Below are 10,289 nucleotides of genomic sequence, written 5' to 3'. Positions count from 1 at the left end.
CCCTTTTGCCCGCTGCTCCCTGGGTGGTTGCTGCTCCTCAGAATAGGAAATAGACAAGCCAGCCCGCTCTGTGTTCCCTCTTCTACAGCAGCGTGAAAGAAGAAGCAGCACTTTCTTGACACAGCCAGGCCATCTTCGGCATCCCCAGCCTCCTTGCAGCGGAGAGGAGCAGCGCATGGTTGCCTTGTTGGGATCGCCCCCTCGTGGAACTTTGCAGAGACCAAAAACGAATCACAGAAGTCGAGCTTGACAGATCCTCAACCTTCCCTCGCTGAACTGCTCAGTGGCTTTTTAACGGCGCGAGTCGTTTTGAAGGGAGTAAAAGCTGGTTTTTGTGTTGCAGGTGCATGAACAACCTTTCTGCCTGCAAAGCTGGGGTGGGGGATAGCAGTCTGAGGGCAGCAGTGGTGTAGTGGTTAAGAGCAGGTGTACTCCAATCTGGAGGAACCAGGTTTGATTCCCCGCTCTGCCGCCTGAGCTGTGGAGACTTATCTGGGGAATTCAGATTAGCCAGTACACTCCCACACACGCCAACTGGGTGACCTTGGGCTAGTCACAGTTCTTCTGAGCGCTCTCAGCCCCACCCACCTCACAGGGTGTTTGTTGTGAGGGGGGGAAGGGAAAGGAGTTTGTAAGCCCCTTTGAGCCTCCATACAGGAGAGAAAGGGAGGATATAAATCCAAGTCTTCTTCTTCTTCCACTCTGGCTTCCAATTCTCTCTTGGCCACGAAGCTCCCTTGATAATCTTGGACTACTACCTCTCTCTCAGACAAACCTATTTTCCAGGACACCTGTGAAAGTAAAAGGGATAATCCCTGTGAAGTTGTCCCGAATTCTTTGCAAGAAGAATAGATTACTCAGCAGTAAAGGAGTTCTCTTTCATTGTTTATTGAATGTCTCATACTGTTGTCTGAATTAACTCAGGACTCATGCTATTTCCCTTCCTCCTCCTTGCATACTAAAGGAGACTGGAGGGGATCTCTTACCAGCCCCTGGGTTTTGCAGCTATTGGGTTGGGGGGAAGGTATAAATCAAGAGGATTGTCCGGTGTAATGAAAACAACAGAAGCCATGTGAATTTCCTCTCCTGAGTACCTTTCCGTCCTTATGCGTACTGTTGTGTGAAAGGAGCGGTAGGAATATTTCTGGAACTTGACAGCCAAGATGCCTTCTCTTTCCCCTAGAGTAAAAATTGTGCTGGAGATCCCCTTTTGACAGAGCGGCCACGGCAAATAAGTTTGTTTCCACCCGTGAGGCTGCAGAGTGAACTCTGTTGATAAAGACGGGCAGAGGCTGGTTTTTGGAAGCAAGGCAAAATCAGAGGCGTCTGATTTGTCAGAGCGGCAGCGCAATCTTCACGGGAGGTGAGGCGACGTTGTATGTTTCCCACGCCAGTCAATGCATAGAACAATAATCTCTGTTATGATACCTTGCCCAAGAACTGACGATTGTTTGCAAGCCCAGTATCCTGGTGTTGGCCTGCAGCAAAGAAGGGAAGAACATTGCTTCTGCTTTTTCTTTTGCCGCTTCTTTCTTTGGACAGAATTGGCCGAATTGCGGCCGAGTTTTTTTTTTTTTTTTTTTTTTTTTTTTTTTTTTTTTTTTTTCTTTTGGCAGGTCTGCGTAACACAGAATCTCTGCAACAGATGCAAAACTTTCAGAGCTCAGAACCGTCCCTTAGAAAGTGCTGTTTATCTGCCGACTGTGTTCCGCTGAATGTCTTCTGGCCTTTTCTTGTTCTTTCTCTTTAACTGACGATATCTTTGAAATGGGGGAGGCAGGCTTTTCTGGATCTTATTAAGAATGAGATGGTCATGAATTCTTAACACTGGGAAGGTCATTTTACAGTGGATAATAAACCGAGCCCACCTTCAGACCACGCCCCTTTATTCATGACATGCTGGAACAGAGAGAGAGAGAGAGAGAGAGAGAGGAAAATATTAGTTACTTGATGGTTGCAGACCTGCGATTTAACGTAAAGATTAACGTCCTATGCATCTGTGACAAATCTAGCAGCAGGCAGAGGCAGAAAAATCAGAATGTAAATCGTTAAACCATCAGAGAGCCTGAGAACGTGAGCGACAGGCAGGGAGAGAATTTTAGAAGGTATTTGGAAGCATATTTCGCGCATGCAGAACAATGCACTTTCAAACTGCTTTCCAGTAACCTTTGGAAGCGCAATGCGGAATAGCAAAATCCACTTGCAAACAGTTGCAAAAGTGGTTTGAAAACGCATTATTTTGTGTGTGCGGAAGGGGCCTTAGAGAATTTTAGAGACAGAATTTTAGGCTCCTTTCGCACATGCAGAATAATGCACTTTCAAACTGCTTTCAATGCTCTTTGAAGCTGTGCGGAATAGCAAAATCCACTTGCAAACAGTTGCAAAAGTGGTTTGAAAACGCATTATTTTGTTATTGATGATATGGAAGGGGCCTTCAGAAAAGTTTAGAGAACCAGAATTTTAGGAAACCGCTTTCACACATGCAGAATAATGCACTTTTAAACTGCTTTCAATGCTCTTTGAAGCTGTGCGGAATAGCAAAATCCACTTGCAAACCGTTGTGAAAGTGGTTTGAAAACGCATTATTCTGCGTGTCTTGGAAAAACCCGCCGTATTAGAGCTTCATACAGGATTTGAAAGAAGTTTAACTGTGGCCCTTTCCGCATAACCAAATAAAATGTTTTGGGGCAAGAAATAAAAAGTTTCTTGCCTGGAGTTCCACATGTTTATTTCCACAGGAGTTTATTTCCAGTTCCAGTTCCACAGGAGTTTATTTCCTGCCTGAAAACGTTTTATTTGCATACTGTTCCCTAGTGATTCTTTTTTAAAAAAAAAAAATTTCAAAATGTTTTCACTTGCCACGCGAGCTCTTTAAAACGTTTGCTATTTCTCTCCGCAGTTCCCAGACTGCCTTATTGGCGCCATTTTCTGAGCGTGTGCCGACCATCCCACACTGTATTTCTGTCTATTTTTTAAATTCCGTGGGGTTGTGTCTATGCAGCTTTGTAGATACAACCCCTAGAGCAGTGATGGCGGACCTTTTCGAGACCGAGTGCCCAAATTGCAACCCAAAACCCACTTATTTATCGCAAAGTGCCAACATGGCCATTTAACCTGAATACTAAGGTTTTAGTTTAGAAAAAACAGTTACTCAGGAGTAAGCTTGGTGGTAGTCGGTGGCTTCGCTTTGAAGCAACCATGCAACTCTTCCAACAGGTGAATCACGACCTTAGGAGGGTTTACTCAGAGGCAAGCCCCATTGCCAACAACCAAGCTTACTCCCTGGTAAAGGATGACGCTTTAGTTCTTCACATGAAAATCAGTGGGTTTTAACAGCGTTTAACAGGGTTACCTACACTGCTTCCCCAAAACTAGGTCTTAGGTTTAATGCTAATAATCGAGCCCAGCGGCCCAGGCCAGCCTAGATGTGTATGTGGGGGGGGGGGGCACTCTGTTTGTGCGTGCCCACAGAGAGGGCTCTGAGTGCCACCTCTGGCACCTGTGCCATAGGTTCGCCACCACTGCCCTAGAGAATCGCAGGATGAAGCTTTGCAGCTACGAATCTAAGAAGTTTTTTAAAAATTGAATGACCACACCATTGCAGCCACGAAACATTTCAAGTGGCGGAGGGTGGACAAATGCTTGGTTTTTTAAAAATGTTGCAAAACATTTTCAGGGGCTTGCGCGGAAAGGGCCTCTGAGTTCCAGAGAGAGCAGATGTATTGTAGTGTCTGAGAGAGTGGCCTGTGGTTTTGGTGGAAAGAGAGAGTATTGGGAGGGAGAGTCTCTCTATCTCCAGCCAGGAAGGGAATTTAGTTGCAGGTAGAGAAACATTCCTAGCCCAGGCTCTTGGAGCAGAGCTAATCAATCATCTAGTCAGAGTGGATAGAACTGAGGGAACTGACAGAGAAAGAGGGAGGGACCAATTCTCTCATCAGAAGAGGAGTCACACTGCACGTGCAAGAGATTCCCCATTCCTAGTTCTGCTTAAGATTTACTTCAAACACTGGCCCGTATTATTGATGGGCCAAATTTAACGAATATGCTCGGCGCCCTAGAGGACAACAGCGAATTGGGGAGCCGTTTGCACAGGCGGCGCTGCTAAAATGCAGCAGCGCCGACCTGGCTCCCCTCCACCACCCCTAGGGCGGCGTCAGGCCGCCTCCAAAAACCTCCCTCCTGGAGGGAGGTTTTTGGAAAACAGTGCGTTCCCACCGGCGTGGTGCGAACGGCACCGCTGGGAACACGCTGTTTTCCCCATTACTCTGTAGTCACCTCGTCGTCCTGCGTCGCTCTACTGGACTGCTGAGACCCTCCCTCGCTGTCCTCCGACCCCTGGAGGTCGGAGGGCAGCGTGGGCGGGTCTACGGAGGTCAGCAGGGCGACGAAGGCGACGAGGTGAGTGGGGGGGGGAACGGGGAAGAGGCAGCTCCATGCGGAGCCGCCCCTCCCGCGCCAGCCTCTGCAGGGGCCGCTCGCACGCTCCCGTGTGAACAGCCCCCACCCCTCCACCGGCAGAATTCCTGCTGGTGCAGGGGCGCCCTTTCCGCAGTGCGGAAAGGGCCACTGTGAAGTAATCCTAAGATTTGAAAATTCTGGAAGGAAAAGTGGGTTAACTTGCGGCTCTCCAGATGTTCATGGACTACAATTCCCATCAGCCCCTGCCAGCATGGCCATGCTGGCAGGGGCTGATGGGATTTGTAGTCCATGAACATCTGGAGAGCCGCAGGTTGCAGACCCCTATAGCTAAAAGGCACCAGAGTTACCACTTTAACCTCTGAATGCAAGCTTGAATATATTCTAGAAACACCTTGAAAGTCTATAATATTTTGCAAGTGTAACCCCCACGCTCAGAATGGGTTGACCCAGAAAGGGGTGGAGACCCAAAGCAGCAAGAGGCTGCAGAGCTCATGTAGTTGGAGGAGACAAGGCTACCAGACTCGGACCTTGGTTGTATAAGCCCTTAACACCTTGTTAAGGTAACTGCAATGTTGTTGGGAACTACTGGGAAGGTAGTTGTTTATTTTTGCTATGTTGTAAATGTTGGGAGTTTATTGTTTCAGGGTTTCTTTTTGTGGTTGCAATGGGTGAGAGTTCTCCTGGAAACCTTCCTCATGTTGAATCCTGTTCACCAAGCCCTTGGAGTCTTCAGGAGCCAACCAAGTGAGGATGATGTATGAGTCTGAAATTGTGTGCATCGAGGAATGCTGCTGTAAATTTCGTTGTGCGTGCACAATGACAATAAAATGCTTATGCTTATGCTTATGCACTTGCAAAGAAGAATTGGACTTGGCAGTTATCAGTAGACTGTAACTAGAAGGACTTGAAAATGCAACCTGAACAGGACCTTGAAGTGTGATGTTAAATGTTGATGTTATATGTTAAGAAAGTAAAGCATATTGCTTTTAAAAATTGTTGCAAACTCATTCCAAGTTCTGCCCCACAGAACCCACAGTTAGAGGTTACAAAAGCATTAAGAACTCTGTGACAAGCTGACATCTTTCCTAAAAGCCAGTTACCGTCAGCGGGGAACTTTGAAAACACCTTAATATCTGTAAACCAAAAACCGCCTTTTTCTATGCTGACCATTCTGAACCCGATCCCCTGAAGCTGTTGATAAAATTCTATAATTTATTTGTTAAACTTCAAAAAGGCTTCTTGTGTGGTTCTCTGCTTAGGGGACTGAGGGGGATCACCTCAGTTCCCTAAGACGGATTAGCTAAATGTTTTGAGGTAGAGTCAGGTGGGACGACCAAAAGGCCATGAAGCTAAGCTTCCCATTTGGCTCCCCTTACAAGGTTGCTGTAATAGTTACTTGCAGTGATGCTGTGAAGTCTGGGGATCACAAGGATAAAATTACCCCATCAGCCGTGAAGAAAAATTCTGACCGGCAGCCAAACAAAGAAGACCTTAAGAGATTTAGGGGACATTCAATGCTTTTGCACATAGGGAGAATTTTCCCCTCTTAACCCCTGTCACTTCACAGCATCACTGCGACTAACTTTTACAGCAACCGTGGACGGGTGGTCAAAGTATTTATGATGGGAAGAGAGGGGACCGTAGCTCAGCAGCAGATGTCCTGACTGGCATACAGTTTAATTCCTCCATGTTTAATTCCTTACTAAAAGTATCTTGACCAACTTTATGTTGTGGGGAGGGGAAGGTGATTGTCAGCCCCTTTGAGACTCCTTAAAGCAGTGATGGTGAACCTTTTTGAGACCATGTGCCCAAATTGCAACCCAAAACCTACTTATTTATCGCAAAGTGCCAACACAGCAATTTAACCTGAATACTGAAGTTTTAGTTTAGAAAAAATGGTTGGCTCAGAGGCGTGCTTTACTCAGGAGTAAGCTTGGTGGTAGTCAGTGGCTTTGCTTTGAAGCAACTGTGCAATACTTCCAACGGGTAAATCACAACCCTAGGAGGGTTTACTCAGAAGCAAGCCCCATTGCCAGCAACCGAGCTTACTCCCAGGTAAAGGATCGTGCTTTAGTTCTTCGCATGAAAATCAGCGGGGTTTAACAGCGCTTAACAGGGTTACCTACACTGCTTCCCCAAAACTAGGTCTTAGGTTTAATTCTAATAATCGAGCCCAGTGACCCAGGCCAGCCTAGATATATGTGTGGGGGGGCACTCTGTTTGCACATGCCCACAGAGAGGGCTCTGAGTGCCACCTCTGGCACCCGTGCCATAGGTTCGCCACCACTGCCTTAAAGGTATAGAAAAGTAGGGTATAATCCCCAACTATGCTTCCAAATCCAAGAGTCACCCCTCATTTACCTCAAACTGATTTAGGCCAGGCGTATGAGAACTGGTCATTTGCAAATAATGGAAACAAGCATTCTATCTTCTACTGCCCAGACTAGGCCCAACCAGGAATTTGCTAAATTGATTAAAAAGAGAGATTGATCCAGACCTTGTTTCCTGATCCTCGGCTGGCAGAACAGGCCTGCTTGGGAAACATAGACACAACAGTAAATAACTTCACAAAACACTTAACGTTTGTTAATAGCATACCACACATCTCTCAGGAAGATTTGTGCCATATAGTTCTGAGCAGGGGTGGGGAGGAACCTTTCAGTAGTTTGTAAAGATCTGAAGAATATCTATTTCGGCTATCCCACTCTATCTTTTTTTCTTATTCTGCAACCTAACGGTTTGCCCTGACCTGGATGGCCCATTTTAGTCTGAGTTCATTAGTAGAGTTGGCTAGTATTTGGCTAGGAGACCACCAAGGAAGTCCAGGGTTGCTATGCGGAGGCAGGTAATGACAAACCACCCCTGAATGCCTCTTGTCTTGAAAATCCTATGGGGTTGCCATAGGTTGGCTGTGACTTGATGGCACTTCACACACACACACACACACCTACACACACACACACCTCTCCCTAATTTAACTTTTGTTCACCACTTATGCCCTCTTATATGTATTAGAATTGTCTGGGCGCAGCAGAGGTGATTGCCTGGGACCTCTCACCTGGAAAGAAACCTGGCCTAGCTCCTCCTTTTATTTATCCGTCACCCCCCCGTTCTTGCCTCTTTTCCCTTTTTCCTTTCTTCTTTGAAATTGAGTAGATGAAGCAACATTTATGGTTGATACACACGTACACAGAGCTTTACAGCTATATAAAAACTCATCTACTTGGCTGTGTGGTTTTTACTTGCGCAAACACAAGAATATGGGATGGAAGAAGTATTTTTTTTCAATTTTTTTTAAACACAGGGATGATGAAGCTACTTCCCTTCCAAATTGTCATGTTTGTCAAAAGGAACATTGAATAAGTAACATAAAATGTCAATTACAAAAAGTACCCCATGTACCCCGTCCTTGGAGGAATGAAAGTATCCAGTCAAAATGTAGGAGAGACATATTTTTGTTGAAGGTTCAGTATTTTTAATTAAATATCCATATATGTTTTTCTTGGTTTCAAACAGAGCAAGAAAAATGATGATAATCATACATTATTAACAACAATTGGTATCTGCTAGAAATTAACTAGATACATACAAACACAGGGGAAGAATTACATTTCCCCACAGTTTACAAGTATGCTTTGGGTGGAGGGGAGGGGCTCCACTTGAACACAGGAAAACTGCATTAGATTTGAACGTAGGTGTATTTAGGATGTTGCGGGTTTTCTGAGTTGTATGGCCGTGTTCCAGTAATATTTTCTCCTGACGTTTTGCCTGCATCTGTGGCTGCCTGTCACAGATGCAGGCAAAACGTCAGGAGAAAATACTACTGGAACACGACCATACAACCCGGAAAACCCACAACATCCTAGTGATTCCGGCCCGGAAAGCCTTCGACAATACAGTGGGTGTTTTATTTGCTGCCGTGTTGGTGATGACGTGAAACTTCAGCGGGTCAGTAGCATGCTGTGTTAATAACTTCAGGAAATGTACAAAAGATCACATGTATTTCCACTTGGAACGTTTTCTCTCCTTCAGCCATCTACATGATAAGTGAATGACTTTGAAAAATGGGGTCAGAACCCGGTGGCAAAATGCGGTGAGGTATATTTGAAAAGGGTACACTGTTTTCCATTTGTGATAGATGAGACACTGAATGAATGAGAATGGAAAACGATGCCAGTTTCTCCTCCTTTCTACTGTATAAGTATTTGGTCAGTATTCGAATGGCTTAGGAGCAGCAGTGGCGTAGGAGGTTAAGAGCTCGTGTATCTAATGTGGAGGAACCGGGTTTGATTCCCAGCTCTGCCACTTGAGCTGTGGAGGCTTCTCTGGGGAATTCAGATTAGCCTGTGCGCTCCCACACACGCCAGCTGGGTGACCTTGGGCTAGTCACAGCTTCTCGGAGCTCTCTCAGCCCCACCTACCTCACAGGGTGTTTGTTGTGAGGGGGGAAGGGCGAGGAGATTGTCAGCCCCTTTGAGTCTCCTGCACCAGCCCAGTCACAATGAAGATAGTAAGGTGAATAGGTTACTTCTATGCATTCGCTTATTGACCTTGCTATCTTCATTGTGCCTCACATGCTACAGACTTCATTGTTACTCATATGCCAAGCTACTTCTATTCAGATGGCCTCACCTATTGACCTCACAGTATATATACTCCACTTGCTTTCCTTTCCTACATCAGATCCTCTGAAGATGCCAGCCACAGATGCAGGTGAAACGTCAGGAGAGAGTGCTGCTAGAACACGGCCATACAGCCCGGAAACCACACAGCACCCAAGTGATTCCGGCCGTGAAAGCCTTCGATAATACATATTTTACCAGTGGCGTATCTACCTAGGGACAAGGGGTACCCCTTGTCCCCGGGCACCACTCTTCTGGTCACTGGGGGGCGCAGAATCGGCCCCCCACATGACCAGGAAGTCCTGCTGCCTCATCATTTTTGCGCGCTTCAACCCCTTCCCTGCCAGTCGAGGCATGCAAACACGAGGCAGCAGGACTTCCTGCTGCCTCCAAATGCCCTCAACCCCACCCTGGACACCCTGGGAGCCCAGCCGGCAAAGGGAGTCTGGAGGGGGAGGTGGGCACCCTAGACCTTGCCCATGTCCATGGTGACATGGGCGGGGTTGAGGGCAGTGGGGGTGAAGCCTGGGGCATCAGGGGTGGAGCTGGGCTGGTGGGGGGGTAGAGCCTGGGGGCATCCTGGAGACAATTTGTCTCCGGGCCCTGTTTACCCCTGGTACGCCTCTGTATTTTACCCTTCCTCCTGGGTCCTTTGCATCACTGTAAAATTCAGAATATATCAATCTTCTCTCTCTGTCATGGCAGATATTAGAGAATCTATTCCAGCAAGGCCTTCCTGTTCCATTTGCATTGGTGTAAGGATAGAAGCTACTCAATTTAGTAGGTTTATGTTTTAATCTTGTGATGTGTTATTTTAAGTTGCTTCCCTTCCCAGTTTGCTTTTGGATTTTTTTTTAACGCATTAAAGGAGTACAGGCTTTCTTGTGGTTGTTCTGAAGTCTCTCCTGTTGCCTGGCCTTTCATATGTCTCTCACCTTCTCTTCTTTTTCTAGTGGTAACCGTCACTGTACCTGTTTACCATCTCAGAACTCTGGTAATTTCATCTGCTGATTTTTCAGCTAAAAGACACACAGATCTCATAACCCCTCCTCATTCATCCTTTCCTCCTCTCCCACCCCTGGCACATTGCATATATAGTGATCCAATGCATATTAGTTTGCCATACAAATTCAGCATTTTATGCAGCCAATTAAAGCCTGACTGTTCCAGAGGCAAGGAAGCACACGTCTTGGGAACAGTGGCGGAGCTACAAGGGAAAGGGGGGGCACTGGGTGCGTGCCTGGGGGG

The 10,289-nt window shown here is 46.5% G+C and overlaps 1 protein-coding gene across 5 annotated transcripts in view; it reads right to left on the bottom strand.

The window, feature by feature from the left end:
• Positions 1–1,607: 1,607 nt before the first annotated feature.
• Positions 1,608–10,289, bottom strand: part of ATCAY (ATCAY kinesin light chain interacting caytaxin) — a 602,799-nt gene continuing 594,117 nt past the window's right edge. For 3 of the 5 annotated variants that reach the window (XM_048498887.1, XM_048498889.1, XM_048498891.1), the window contains 2 exons: positions 6,917–6,952; positions 1,608–1,899 (listed from right to left, as the gene is read on the bottom strand). In XM_048498887.1, the coding sequence (XP_048354844.1) occupies positions 1,890–1,899; positions 6,917–6,952 (46 nt within the window). In that variant the 3' untranslated portion in view covers positions 1,608–1,889. The remainder of the gene's footprint in view (positions 1,900–6,916; positions 6,953–10,289) is intronic. The other 2 variants (XM_048498888.1, XM_048498890.1) reach the window with 1 other exon arrangement.

Source organism: Sphaerodactylus townsendi, linkage group LG05 (genome assembly GCF_021028975.2).
Source record: "Sphaerodactylus townsendi isolate TG3544 linkage group LG05, MPM_Stown_v2.3, whole genome shotgun sequence".
Classification (NCBI taxonomy): Eukaryota; Metazoa; Chordata; class Lepidosauria; order Squamata; family Sphaerodactylidae; genus Sphaerodactylus; species Sphaerodactylus townsendi.
The sequence above is the reverse complement of the archived record's forward strand: the minus strand, read 5'-3'. Positions and strand labels throughout refer to the sequence as shown.